Raw genomic sequence first — 15,492 nt, 5'->3', positions numbered from 1 at the left:
GATTTGGGCGATACCATTCACAAACCGTCGAGGTGGAAACATGGAACATACCACTGCTCTTTGTTAGTTTGGCTTTATAGCGTTTTTACATTTGTATGTATCATTCAGTTTATATAACTAGGTTTGTTAGTGTATATTCACCAGCGTTTTATTTATCATGTATAAAATACATTAATATTAAGTTCCATAAGTTTTACAAAAATATTTTTCATTGATTATTTAAGTTTGTAATAAAAAGTTGTATGTAATGAAAAGTTTGCTCATAATGTAGACAATATATAAAAAGGGAATTATTATTGATGTTACAGAAAAACATGTACTGTATGTATTTAAAAACATGTTTGACCTTAACAGTTCAGTAAAAGTTGAAGTGGACCTCAGCTGACAAAAGGAAAAAAAAACAACTCAAACTTTAATTTATCTGTAGTATAGTATAAACACCTGTGGAAAAAAAGTTCTCCACAGCGTTATAAGTAATGCAATGCTTTCGTCACTCAAATCACTCTGCCTTCCCTTCTCTATGAGAACTCAAAGACTTAAATCACAGCACTAATCCTTGCGGACAGTATTTTTAACTTGCGTTGGGGCAGAAGAACTGCAATTGGATTAGAGAATCAGAGAAGGGACTGATTCCCTAACTCATACAGCTGATCTTCTTGCATGCTGACTGAAAAGCTTCATATGGCTTCCTTTATTTTATTTTAAACTGAGCATTTCTTGTGGAATATCCTATTTGGATTTATTTTTAAATGATCTTTAAACAAACCTGAAACAAAACTCTTCAACTGCTTCGTTGGCTAAGGATCTGACATAATGGCGTCTATAGCTCCCAAGTTGAAAGTGCTGAAAAAGCGTCGCTCCAGTCTTTTTGCAAGCGTAAAGCGGGATGTCAGCTTTTCACAGAGCGCTGATGAAGAAGAGCATGACTTCCCTTTTTCACAGGACAGCTCAGTGAAAGCGTGGACTTCCATGGACAACCTTGACAACCCTGACAGGAAAAAAGAACAGAAAAAAAATGTACCAAAGCTGTACCTAAGGAGACCAAACATTGTCAATCTGAATGTCGGCGGAAAGGTGTTTCACATCCCCAAGCATTTAGTCATCAGATATCCGACGACCAGAATTGGAGTCCTTGCTCTCTGTGAGGATCCAGGAAAGCTTTTGGCGCTCTGTGACGACTACAATGTTCAGAACGACGAGTTCTTCTTCGACAGGGACCCCATGTTTTTCCATTACATATTTCACTTCTATTGCAGCAATGTCCTCTGGGTGATGGACAGTCTTTGCCCTGTCAACTTTGAAGAAGAGCTGTCGTTCTGGGGGCTCAAACTGAAGGACACTCCAAGGTATATTGTAGATATTTGGTAATCACTGTTTTGTGTACTGCTGCTATCGTTGGCTATTTGTGTGTTTCAACCATGTTTCTGTGAGATACGTGTAAAAAATAATGTACTCCGTCTCAGGTGCTGCCGCATTCTGTTTGAGGAGAAGGTGGATGACATCAGAGACCAGCTGAAGGTCAACCAGGAGCTGATTGACGAGATTAAGCCTCACCACGATGACCAAACTTACAAGAGAATGTTTCTTGGGAACTTCCGTAAAGCCCTCTGGGACCTGATGGAGAATCCCTACTCCTCTCTATCAGCCAAAGCCTTCGCTGTGTTTTCCAGTCTCTTTGTTCTTATCTCTATTGTTGCCATGACGATGAATACAGTCAAGGAACTTCGGTATTACAAATTAGGTGGCAAAACCTACATGGAGTGGGTGGAAGTTTCTTCCATCCTCTTCTTCACTTTGGAGTATTTTTTGCGGTTAGTCACCACATCCAACATCAAACATTTCCTCAAGAGTGCCCTTAACTTTGTTGACGTCGTCGCCGTCATGCCCTACTTCCTCCAGATCATGTTTGAGACTTTTGTCATAGATTCAGAGGACCTGAGTGCACAGGAGGATCTTAAGGCCATATCGAGAGTCAGCAAGGTCAGCAAGGTGCTCAAGGTGGTCAAGCTGATGCGCATCTTCCGCATCCTGAAGCTCGCCCGTCACTCCACGGGCATGAGGGCGTTCGGGTTCACCATCCGCCAGTGCTCCGAGCAGGTATGGAGGAACATCAGTGGGGGGCAACGCATACTCTTACCTTCAATTCAATTCAATTCAATCCGATTTTACATTTATATAGCGTTTATTACAACAGAAATTGTCTCTAAGCGCTTTCCAGAGACCCAGAACATGACCCCCGAGCAATTATTACATAAACATAAACAGTGGCAGGTAAAAACTCCACTAGTGGGAGAAAAACCTTAAAGGGGACCTATTATGGCATCTAATACCTATTTTAAACAGGCCTTGAGTGTCTTAAAAACAGGTTTTTGATTGTTTTTGCTAAATAAATTAGAAATCCAGCCTCTGAGCCATGTCTTTATCTTCCCAGTCTCTAACCTCATTATCTATGAGCGGCGGAGTTAGTTGTGGGCGTGGTTTCATACATCGCTCATGCCGTTACGTAACGACATGAGCAGAATCTGAACGGCTCGTAGAAGCAACATGACACTGGACGGCTCATCCGGGCGGCTGAACAGACACTGCAGAATTTAGTTGCTTTCCTCCTTCTCTGAGTTGGCAGGCTGAGGGGAGACCACTTTATATATGTTAAAGCAAGAAAAACATGTTTTTAATAGGTCCCCTTTAAGCCAAACAGTGGCAGGTAAAAACTCCCCTTTAGGAGGGAAGAAACCTGGACCAGGACCTGGATGATAAGGGGGGACCCTCCTGCCGGAGGCCAGCTGGGCAGAGCAGGAAAAGAGAGAAGAAGAGAGAATGAAGAACAGAGAAAGGAGACCTTCAACTACAACTTCACTAATACGAAGCTTTTCAAATACAGGAAAACCAAGACTCAAAAATAGATTGTCAAAATTTATAAGAATCATTAACAACACTCAGTATTTGGGACAATATTTACACAGAAATGCAGCAAACCTTTATTCCTTTGTGTCAAATATAGTATAGAATAAATAAAACGTTGGGTTATTCCCCAATCACAACAAGCCCCCTCCTGTACTCCAGGATGCAAAACCACGTTACAGAGGGCAGTGACCTTCCTGTGTTTACCACTTGTGAAATGTTTGTTTAACAATATAAAATGTCATCACCTCATTTTCTTATATATGTCGATGGATTCATACCAAAACTTAAAGGAGCATGAGGCAGGATTGAGGCAGGATTTATGAAAAAAATTCGTATACGTTTTAAGTTTTCTAGTAATAATGTCAGATGAAGCGTTCCAAACCAAAAAAAATTGGGCCCTCTAGTGTATCTCTCCGTTGCCTTGAACAGTCTGTGTGCTGCAAAATGTGCTGCAATTGTGACCGGAATTTCCCGCGCGTGGCTGTGGATGTGACGTCAAATGACGTTGCATGCACGTTCTCCCCGTTCTCCTGTGCCGGCTTCACTGTTGGCTGCAGTACCCCCAACGGCCGTCGTGGTGAAGGGTGGCGCTAATGAGTCTCATTTCTTAAATGGAGCCTCATGCTCTTTTAAAGAGTTGCTAATAAACAAAATAGTACATCATGTAGGAATGTATTTGATATACGCCACAGTATCAGTGAAAGCCGCCGCCAACACGCGCCCTCCTGTCCCGCAGGTCTGCTGTCTGTTCCTGTTCATCGCCATGGGCATCTTCACCTTTTCTGCCCTGATGCATTCTGTGGAGGTGGATCAGCCCGGGACGCCGTTCAGCAGCATCCCGGACGCCTGGTGGTGGGCTGCGGTGAGTGAAGGACCCACATCAGCATCCCAGCTTGTGCTGTTTGAGCCTCCAAATGTTCTTTTAATGAAGCTTCAGAAAAAAAGGAGGACATTATTAGGAAAGCAAAAATGATGACGATAATGATGATGATGATGACTGTGATTATGTATCCATCCATCCATCCATCCATCCATCCATCCATCCATCCATCCATCCATCCATCCATCCATCCATCCATCCATCCATCCATCCATCATCCATCATCCATCATCCATCATCCATCATCCATCCATCCATCCATCCATCATCCATCATCCATCATCCATCATCCATCATCCATCATCCATCATCCATCATCCATCCATCCATCCATCCATCCATCCATCCATCCATCCATCCATCCATCCATCCATCCATCCATCCATCCAACCAAAAGTCCAGTCTGGCTACACAACACCTCCTTTGACCTCATAAGGAGAAATATCCCTCTCTTCCTAATCGTTGGGGATGGTAATATTTTACTGCACACAGAGGATGTGGGTGGTTTTTACAGCACTCTGGTACTCAGATTCGTCTGGATCATATTAAATTGGTCGTGAACTTTGATAATCTGCTCTCCTTTACAGCACTTAGGAAAAGCTCAGCTGGGGGTCGGTGTCAGCGTGATCAAGCAGTGCATTGCATTTTGAGTATCAAGGATTAACCTCTGGTGCCGTCTGCCTCGTATGACACGCACGAGTAGACGGCTGCAAAGCAGAACCAATCCCCGTGCTACTATGTGACTCTAAAAGGCGGTCAACTCAACCGCTCAATCGATTTCAAGGGTTCATATCCTGCTGGGTGGCTGAATCAGCTTTTAGAGATCAGAAATCAGATTTAGCCGTCAAGGGTTTACAGTCAGTCTCAAGTTGTTGGACAACCTCTTCTTCTGAGATATAATTTATATTCCCATTTATAAGTGGCTGAGGATCATCAAGCTGATGTATGGTTACTTGATTACTTGAGTAAAAGCCTCAATCATGTCACAAGTCCAGTTTTCTCACTCTGATTTAAGGATCTGGGGGTGTTATTTATCCAGTGGCAGCTGTTAATTTACGTGTCTAATCCCCAACATGGTGTAATGCTTCTCATTTGTGGCCAGATCCAGAGAGAGAGAAGGCACGATGTCCCAGCGTATCTGTTTCATCGTCTTCATCATCAACTTACAAAACACACTGACCACATAAAACAAGAAAAAAAGATCCTCATGAGGCTACAAGAATTAAGCAAAGTTGGGAAGACTAAACATCTGTCTTTTGAAGTGATGCTACTGTTTTCTGCCCACAGGTGAGCATCTCCACAGTCGGCTACGGGGACGTGGTCCCGATCTCCTACCTGGGCCGCTGCGTGGCGTTCGGCTGCATCTCTTTTGGCATCATCCTTAATGGCATGCCCATCTCAATTCTCTTCAACAAGTTCTCAGACTACTATGCGAAACTGAAGGAGCAGGAATACACGTGTACCAACACTGAGCGCACCTTCAAGCTCAAGAAACGTCTGAGGCGTAAGTGCGACAACTGCTTCGCGCCCCAGCTGGAAGACTCTGACGATGACATTCACTATCGACCCGGCGGGAGACAAGCCAACCATGAGACGGAGGAATGAGGGAAGCTGCGTCAGAGTGACTTTGCGAAGCCCAAATGGCCTTATCACTCGTGGGTTTGGAAAGTTTGTGACTTGTGAGTTTAACCACCTGAGGGGGGGATGTTGAAGCAGTTCAGATAAGATTGAAGCTATGCTTTACCATCGGTACTGTTTGCACACTATGGATGATGATTCTTCTGTCAGACGGACAGAGATCTGTCACCGGATGTTTCTAAGAATAGCTCCCGTCTGCTATCAGTGCTGACCGAACTGAGATAAATGATGGGGACAAAGGGGTCAAGCTGTAACATGATTAATGATGCTTTCAAGAGGCTGTGACGTGATCGTCTCTGTTTTGGACATCTACGAGGCATCTTCCACCTATATCACTGATACTCTGGACAAAAAAAACAGCACTACTTTGAGTTTGTGACATGCCATTAACTGATTGCACATGATGGTGACTTCTGTTTGTTGTCGTTCCTTTTTTTAGTTTGAGAGTTATAGATATAGATGTAGAGTTATTTCCAAAGGATCATTGCAAAACTCCTCCACATGGCATGCACTATATCACCTAAAAAGCACTTTTTTTCACCCTATTTTCAATGTGGCACATGATGTCACCTAAGTGGGATAGGTGCATGGGTGTCAGTTCAGGAGCCACTGTTTGACTTTGCTCTCAGGGATTACCGGGATTTTCTCTTGTACCTCCTGTCTCGGTGAAAGTCTCTCATGCACTGTGCTATTTTTGTGGCACAGAATATCTGATCGTGTGCAAGCAATCGGGCTTTAATTGAGGACTTAAAGGGTACCTTAGTGTACGTCAGTTTGCTTCATGCTTTTATTCACACTTACATACTGTATGGACGGTGGTAGTTCTGTAATATTAATGCTCCGTGTTCAGCAGGAAGAGGTCTGAACAAGTCTGGTCTTATCAGGCTGTCTGTGTGTCGTGCTGCTCTCTGTGTTTAACTGTTCTCCTGATCTTTAATCCATTAAGACCTGCTGCATCATGTGAGTGGACCCCCACCCATGTTTAAAGAGTGTATCAGGTCTTTATATGCTGACCAAAACCCACGATCTCTGTTTCATTATGTAAACATTATCATTTATTGTCACTTTCTGTTTCAAAACCTTCATAAACTGCTCTAATATTCACCAGGCTTCACACAGTTAACACGTCACCTAACTGTGGCCATGCAGATCGGCTGGGAAACATGACTGTAACATTACTGATGTTTTATCCACCTTGACCTCTTTTAGAGAACTGAGACAGTAATTAAACAGTCTAAAGTACTTGTACATTTTTTCTCATGTTAAATTACAGTAACTGCAAGAAGATACACATTTATAACAAGATATCCAGATGTTTGGTTTGGGTAGAAGCTGCACTGATTTAGATGTGAGAATAAGTAATGATAATAATAATTAATTATTATAATTACAGATTTCTTTTCAGCGTTTTGGTGCATGTGTGGTATATTTACTTTCTTGTTTAAAAAATGTCTTCAGTTGTTGTAAAAACTCATATACAAGTACTGTGTAATGACTGACCGTGTTGTTCTTACATGAGTTTATAGTAACACAGCAAATTTAAAACATGTATGTACATATTTCCTAGATGCTTTATGATTTAAGGCAAAACATTGCTTAATAAAAGTATTTTAATCTACACAGCATAACAACCAACAGTGCTTTTAGGTGTCACACGTTTGTATCTGACCCGTCTCCAAGAGCAGACAGGCGTCCTCTTTGTCTGACAGACGACGGCCGGCTGTCTAATAGTTTTATAGGATAAGGAAGCTGGGGAGATGCCAGGGGCTCGATGGCGCTGGCAGCATCAACCGAGAGACACTTCTTAACATTCAGGTCCAGAGGGACAAGAATAGATACAGTCAAGAACAGGATAGAGAGGTAAAACGGCAGATTAAAAGTAACTGACGTTGTAGTTGTAAATTTTCCTACTGTCTCCTGTGTGTGTGTATGTGTGTGTGTGTGTGTGTGTGTGTGTGTGTGTGTGTGTGTGTGTGTGTGTGTGTGTGTGTGTGTGTGTGTGAGTGTGTGTGTGTGTGTGTGTGTGTGTGTGTGTGTGTGTGTGTGTGTGTGTGTGTGTGTGTGTGTGTGTGTGTGTGTGTGTGTGTGTGTGTGTGAAGGAAGGTGACTTGAAAGCAGGATTCCCAGGAAGCAGGAGAGGCTCCAGGAGATTAGTTTATTACAAAAACTCCAATTAACTGCGTGGTTGGGGGTCTGAAAATAACTTAATGTGAACGAGAAAGTCCAGAAAGATTGTGAAATGAAGGAGCAACAGCAGAGGGGAGCAGAGCAAAGAAGAAAGGATCTGAGGTGAAGAAATAGATACGAGTTTAGTCTAAATCATAGCAAGGATCATGTAGAGCAGTGTAGAGCAGTGGTCCTGTCCTGCATGTTTCAGATGTTGCCATGTCCATCATCACACCTGACTCTAACCAACGGTCGTCATCACCTTGTCATCACACACACACACACACACACACACACACACACACACACACACACACACACACACACACACACACACACACACACACACACACACACACACACACACACACACACACACACACACACACACACACACACACACACACATCTGAATTGCTATTTATAGATACAGTTTGTCCACCCTTTTGGAGACTTGCATATACTGTATATATATGTTCTAATCCATACGACAAAAATTAAACATTTTCAGCAGAGGAAAAATCACTTTACAAATACACACAATACAAACTCTCCATCAAAATAGCTATACTCATGAATAATTTATTAATCTAATGAAAGTCTAGATGGACCAGCTTTTATTTATTCAGTTATTGTATTTATCTGTAATTTTCCTCTGTGGTCCCTTGGCAGATAAAACTTAACATAAAACAACTCAATAATATATAGTTAACAAAATACTAAGTCAGTACACTCTCTCTCTCTCTCTCTCTCTCTCTCTCTCTCTCTCTCTCTCTCTCTCTCTCTCTCTCTCTCTCTCTCTCTCTATATATATATATATATATATATATATGTATATATATATATATATATATATATATATATATATATATATATATATATATATATAATATATATGCAGCATCCTTTGTTGATCTGCCAGAAACTGAAGATGTGAGTCAGAAGTTCACCCACACTCACGTGCATCAGCTTGTTTCTTAACTACAGCTGACAGTAATGAAACTGCTCATCACTAACTTGTCATTCAAGGTTCAAACGCCAACAGACATTGAACATTGAAGACGTTTGCAGGGGTCAAACGAAGCGGTCCCCTCTGGTTTGAATGTGCAGCTGAAGCGTCACTCAGGTTCACCTTGTGAGAGAATAGTTACATCAGCATCCTCGACAGCCTTGTCCGCTCACCTCCAGTTCGCTCCCATTCGTCACGATTCCGATAAGATGCACCTAGAACTCAAATTCAAGGAGAGAGAGTTTTTTTTTTTTAAACTTTAACCCTAGTATAATATTCAATAAAATATGCTTAATTGATCTGTGCAAAATATAAGTTTATAGATTCCTTAAAAAACAAAACCCTGGTGTGTGTTATGATCAAAGACGATGCTCTTGTGACTCTCGCTGATCCGAAACCATCAACAAAATGTTCCCCTGATGGGTAAACAGTTACTTTGAAAGTAAGGCAAGGTCTTCATCTCAGTGACAGTTTCATCCTTGAGCCCTTGAATTATTTTTGTACCTAAGATCAGGACATGCTTTTCCTCCCATCAAGGCTGATTGCATCTCTTGAACAATCTGTGTCAACACTTTTATGACCACACTCATGGTAAAAAACAGGGACTATATAGACACCCCCAGGTTCCTCTCACAAGTCACCAGACTCTCATCCGTCATCGGCTTCGTTCATCCTCTGCTTGTTCTGGCCAAACGGAGCGCGTCAACACTTTGTCCAATGAAGACTACCAAGTGCTTGTTGTCTCTGATGGTGGTGCTGGGGGCGGTGGGGTGTGCAGCTAAGGAACAGGACAGGATTAAGATGTGTGGGAGAGAGCTGATCCGACTGGCCGTCTCCTACTGTGGCAACTCTCGACTGAGGAGGAGCATCCCGGATGCAGAACTGGTCCAAAACCACTACACAACTCGCTGTAAGTTCTCCCTTTTCCTGCTTACTTGGTTTAAAAGATGTAAGCTACCATACTTTTAAAAGTTGAACGCAGGTCTTCAAAGACGTCACTGCAACGTGTGAAGTGATCAGTGTGTCCTCAGCTGGGTGCCGGAGGACGCTTCCAGTGGTTTCTCTCTAAATCCTGCTTTCATTACTCACCTCTGCGCAGGGGGCCAGGATGTCTACCCTGAGGAACACCAAGCTTCAGCGACCGCCCCCGTCCCCTCGCAGCCTGACGGAAGGAAGGACGTCTTCTCTTCGGCTCCTCACTTGTACCCCATGTCCTTTCGGATCAGAAGAGCTCCTGGAAAAATATCCGACATCTGCTGTGAGAAAGGATGCAGCTTGAAAGAACTGATTCAGTTTTGCTAAATTTGTGATGTGAAGTTGCAAGTTGTTGAATCGCTGAGACATATTTTTGGTGATGAAACGCTTAAAACAACTACTATAGGTCCTCAATCGTAATCATTCAGTTGTTTTCTATGCCACATATTTATACATAAGTTAAAATCATACTGTACCAAGGTTTTATGGTTGTTTATTTTGTGTGAATAAAATGTGTTCATCTGAATAAAGTTGAAAAAGATTTGATTGATTTGCAACCCCCAAGTATATTTTCGGTATTTACAAAGTTGAATCTGTTTAATCTTGTCCAACAAAGCAAATATTATAATATGCTTTTAGTGAATGAGCCTTTAGATCATATATAATGAATTCACTTTTCTTCTCATCAGATGAAGACTTGTTTAACGTATAAGTGCCTACGCTGCAGAACTCATTTGAAATGTTTACTGCAGTGCGCTGGAGTAAACCGTTTCTCTCTGAGATGACATCTGTTGGCTAGATTCACTCTGTAGCTGCTGAGTTATGTCAGTTAATTAGTCTAAAATCTTAAAGAAATCAACTTTAAATTCGCAAATGGGCTCTGTCAACTACTGCGTATGATTAAATATAATCTCACTTGGCTAATAACCAAACAAGCTATAGGATCTACAACAGCCTGCTCCGTTTGATAGAGTTAAATCAAACTGAGAGTACTGGCCAAGCCATTCAGCTACATAATGACTGAAATAATCCCTGTTACCCAGCCAGTTTCCCACACTGTGGACAGATAATCAAATGTGTTGCTGATTATCTGCCAGTATGCTGCAGCCTGCACTAAATGAGTCCTAATAGCAAATGAAATCAGCCTCAGCGACTGATTGGTTCATTTGTTTTCATCGGGGAAGGATGGGTCCCATTATACATGCAATTAGTCTTTGTATAATTGGTTTTATTTGCTGTATTATTGTGGAAAAAAAAGCAACAATGAATGCTTACTTTTGATTGATTTTTGAGCAGATTATTTCGATTTTTAAACACTATTAAAGATACTTTAGCAAAACAGTGGTGATATTTCTTAAAATAATGGATTAAACTGAGTCAGCTCTTCATGTGTTTTTTCTTCACAACAAAACAGTTGTTAGTTTTGTCCATATTGGTTTCTGTATATTGGTATAGAGCAAGACACACATTTATGTATTAAAAATGGTAAGCAATTAAACAAAATTATATCAGCTCACAAGATCTGGGAAGTTTTCCTTAAAAATGTTCTTGAAAGAAACATTTGAAAGTCAAATTGAGACATCATGTCCATAGGCCTTTAAAGTTAGTATAATGTGTAATTTAAAGAAAGGGTGTAAACAGAATAATTATAATTATTATAATAATTTAGAATAATAGTTTAATAAATATTAATATTAATAGGTTTTTTTCAGCACCAGAAAAGAAAAAACATTATATTATTTATTATACTAGCTCACCAAATTGAATTACCATGATATGATAATATCATGCAATTCAATTCAATTCAATTCAATTCAATTCAATTCAATTCAATTCAATTCAATTCAATTCAATTCAATTCAATTCAATTCAATTCAATTCAATTCAATTTTATTTATATAGCGTCTACTACAACAGAAGTTGTCTCTGCAACATGACGCCCGAGCAATTATTAGATAACATAACATAAACACTGGCAGGTAAAAAACTCCCCATTAAGAGGAAATAAAACCTAATCAGGACCTAGATCATAAGGGGGGAGGGCCGTCCTCCCGGAGACCAGCTGGGCAGAGCAGGAAAAGAGAAAATAGACAGAGAGAATGAAGAACAGAGAAAGGAGAGACACAGACACAATGGTAACTTGGTGAATTACAGAGACCACTATATCAACAAGTGTAGACAGCACACAGTGAGGTGGGACTGCAAGTCAGCTTGCAGCTCCTGAAGCTCTGGCCAGCAAACATGTACAGAAGAGAAAAGGAGGGGGCAGACCAGCTCAACAAACTACAAGAACAATGGAGAACAATTATGGTTATGAGATACTAATAATTAATAACTGAGGGTTGATCTGGAGGAAGAAAAGAGAAGAAGAACAAGAGAGAAGGAGGGGTGAGGGGTACCGCTCAGTGGATCATCATTAGCATTTTTTTGTATGCATTCCCACCTGTGTCAACTGACGCACCATTGCTGAGCTCGCCGCTGCTAAAAAAATATAGGCTACCACCACCACCCCTCTGCATCCACCTGTAGGCTCCAGCTGCACCCGCACTGTCTCAGTGTAGGTGTTATCTCTGGGGGGTGCTGTGGTTGGAATAAAGACATGAGTGAGAGCTGATTGACAAATGCACATATTCTTTCATTATCAAATGTATTAAAATAATGCTTGAAGAGGAGATATGCAGTACTGGAGTTGAGGGGGGATGAGTGGGGATGGCACCCCCCCCTGAAAAACTACCATCCCCCCTTTCCATCCCTTATGTCATTTCATCAATGAATGTGATATTACATTTATTTCAACATTTAGAGAAAATAACACCAGAAAAATAACTTATTTGACAATTTTCACCTGTTTCAAGTAAATTTTCACTTGAAATAAGTAGAAAAATCTGCCAGTGGGACAAGATCTTTTATTACAAGCAAAAAGATCTTGTTCCACTGGCAGATTTTTCTACTTATTTTAAGTGAAAATCTACTTGAAACAGGTGAAAATTGTTGTTTTTTCCAGTGATGAGTCTTGTTTTAAGTGTAATGAGATTTTTTTACTAAAATGAGACATTTTAACTAGAAATAGGACAAATATTCTTGTTAAGATTTTAAATTTTTGCAGTGATCCATTTTACTTATCCTGTGAAGGACAGAGGCATATTGATAAGTTCAGAAAACTTTTTTATTGTTGTGTTTTGATGTATTTGATGTAAGCCCAGTGGATATTTAAAGCTTACAGAAGGCTGCATTTAACTGCTGCTATGTCATTCCTGCAGTATTTCTGCAGGTGTTTTGGTCACTGCTATTATTTGTAATATATTATATTATTTGTAATCAGCACAAATTATCTGTCCCCATATGATAAAATCCACCATCCCCCCTGATTTTTTTTTTTACAACTCGAGTACTGGAGATATGCATCTGACAAAAGTCAAGACTTCCCAGCTTTTCAGCAACATCTAAATACAGCATCTGTAGCTGCGAAGGAGCTGAGTAAAAGAATGTGGTACTGCAAACATGCAGTACCACATCCCAACCAGCAGAGAGCAACACACATCTAAAGTTGAGAGAGCCACTGGCCTGGTCTCCATCATGGGAGCTCACCGCTCACCCATCACAGGTGACCCTCTGAGCAGCGCTGGGCAAGACTGGCAGCTTAAGAGTACTGGAGTTGAACGGAGCCGTATCCAGCTCTGTCCTCTCAGTTTGCATCTCAGTCACATCTACTCTCCGTCACTAACGCCGAGCCTCTCACAGCTCATTACTGTTAAATGCTCAATCACCTCAAGTGAACTCCTACCTCCTTATGACAAGAAGAGTTGCTGCTCAGAGGACACTCGTAGGCCTCATCCCACCCTCATCCAGAGCCAACACGACAACACAAAGGCTGTTTTGTCAACGGAAAAGGTGCTAAACCAAATATGGAGAAAGAAATCTTAAGACTCCGTCTATTTCTGTCCTCTCTTTGGACGAATGTCAGTGTTCTTGTTTCCAACAAAGTGAAGATGCCACATTATCTGTACGCCGTGTGCGTATGCTCATCGCATGTTTTCACATGTGTGTATTTGCGAATGCGTGTGTCCTGCGCACACTGATACTGCATGTGTGCGTGGATATGAAAAGCAGGGCAACCAATTTAATTCCATGGCAATACTTCTCCAAGAGATCATTGCGCATGTTGTTAGAGTTATATTTGGAGCCAGGAAACACATGTGGGAGTTTGGAGAGGAGCAGGAGTCAGGCTGATGACTGACATGCTCATTTTAGTGTTTCCATTATTCTGCATGTTTCAGGCATGTTTCTGCGTATGCTGTCAAAGAAAGCCTCAGTGATGATGTGAGCATATTCACCTTTTATAACAAACAAGAGATCACAGCTACTACTTATGCATGTGGAACATAAATAAAGCATCCGAATGAAGTGATATAAAATTACAATTGAAAACATGGAAACAGAATTGTCTTGTATTTCTGGCAGGTTTGATGTCAGATACGGTGACTATGTTTGGCAGCACCCAGTTAGTCTCAAACACACCTCTGTGAGCTCCTCTAATGTTCCTCTAACTTTTCATTGTGTTTCTGAAAAAGATATCTTGTTGATTATCAAACAACTTCTTTTTTTATTTGAATCATCTCAGGAGAAGCGCAGGTGTAACTAATAACTAACAGTGGCTTAATTCGACTTATCTGCGTCCACATCAGAAAGCTCGCTGATGCAAAGAAGTAAAAAAGATATCATTTTAGATGAACTTAGGCTTTGGGAGTGTTGAAAAATCAACGAGAGTAAGAAAAGTGCACACACTGATCATTTCAATTCAGAGCTTTGTCGCCTTTTTGAAAAAAATTGGTTGTCACAGCGGATCAAAGTTTTCCAGCCAGTGATTTCATATGGGTTTTATGTCAGATGGCCTTTCTGACTTGACCCGCCTCATATATCTGGACTCTGCACTGAACACTGGCTTGTTAGCCTTCAGTGGGAGGGTTTTACAATGCAGGGTTCAGTGCCCCGCCCAAGGACACATAACGGGACTGGGGATCAAGGCTAATCAACTTAACTCAAAATCATGGTCTGGTCATTGGGACCCATAAAACTTATACACCTAAAAATAAAAACAGGTCCTGAAACTGAAAGCTCAACAAAAGAGAGAGGGACCTAGAGAGAGAGAGAGAGCGAGAGAGACACAGACAGAGAGAACACTCAAGTCCTGGATTCATCTTAAAAACTAGTTCACCATTCCATAAACTGAAACTTTCTGTCTTTCCATCAGTGCTCTGCCAACTCATCTGATGAAGTGACCGGCCTGTCTCCTCTCCCTGACAACGTTTCGACGGCCTAACCGGCAGTAACGTGCTCTGGAGTGTCGTGTGATCAGACGCTGCTCCCAGGGGAAGAAGGAACGGAAGACAGGGCTACTAAAATAGCTTTTATTGGTGTCTTTTGATGTCCTGTTGTTCCCTCTCATATACATAGCTGCATGACCGCTTCACTATCTTTAGCTCTGTTACTATGAGATTCAGAAGATGAAGTGTTTGCCACTTAAAGTAGCTTTAACAAAAAACATCTATACGCACTTAGGGACCAGATGCCCCATAATACGATGATGCTTAGTATTCTGTATTTTCTTTATTTACAACTGTAGTTATTACAATACAAACATTCTACCGATTTATCACTTTATCTATCATCTCTGCTCTATTTTCAGTAAATTGCTGCAACAGACCTTTCTCTCCTTCAAATCCCTTTACACCCGGTAGTATTACTTGTCTGTATAATCAAGTATAAGCACAGCAATGTTTGGTTTGCTTTACTTAAGAATGTTTTGTTAATTAGTTTAAAGTCCCTCAGTAAAATAGTCTTAGTTTTGTGTCTCACACACACACACACACACACACACACACACACACACACACACACACACACACACACACACACACAC

General features: G+C 41.1%; 2 protein-coding genes across 2 annotated transcripts; both read left to right on the top strand.

The window, feature by feature from the left end:
- The first annotated feature begins 567 nt into the window (after positions 1-567).
- Positions 568-6,961, top strand: si:rp71-39b20.4 (potassium voltage-gated channel subfamily V member 2). Its single transcript, XM_061732653.1, has 4 exons — positions 568-1,346; positions 1,464-2,097; positions 3,641-3,766; positions 5,072-6,961. The coding sequence occupies exons 1-4, from the start codon at positions 814-816 to the stop codon at positions 5,387-5,389; spliced, it is 1,611 nt and encodes a 536-aa protein (XP_061588637.1). The 5' UTR covers positions 568-813; the 3' UTR covers positions 5,390-6,961.
- A 2,353-nt stretch (positions 6,962-9,314) lies between these two features.
- On the top strand, positions 9,315-9,899 carry insl3 (insulin-like 3 (Leydig cell)). Its single transcript, XM_061731218.1, has 2 exons — positions 9,315-9,507; positions 9,697-9,899. Exons 1-2 carry the CDS (start codon positions 9,315-9,317, stop codon positions 9,897-9,899), a joined length of 396 nt encoding a protein of 131 aa, XP_061587202.1.
- The last annotated feature ends 5,593 nt before the right edge of the window (positions 9,900-15,492 follow it).

The sequence above is a fragment of the Cololabis saira genome, chromosome 10, assembly GCF_033807715.1.
Source record: "Cololabis saira isolate AMF1-May2022 chromosome 10, fColSai1.1, whole genome shotgun sequence".
Classification (NCBI taxonomy): Eukaryota; Metazoa; Chordata; class Actinopteri; order Beloniformes; family Belonidae; genus Cololabis; species Cololabis saira.
The sequence above is the reverse complement of the archived record's forward strand: the minus strand, read 5'-3'. Positions and strand labels throughout refer to the sequence as shown.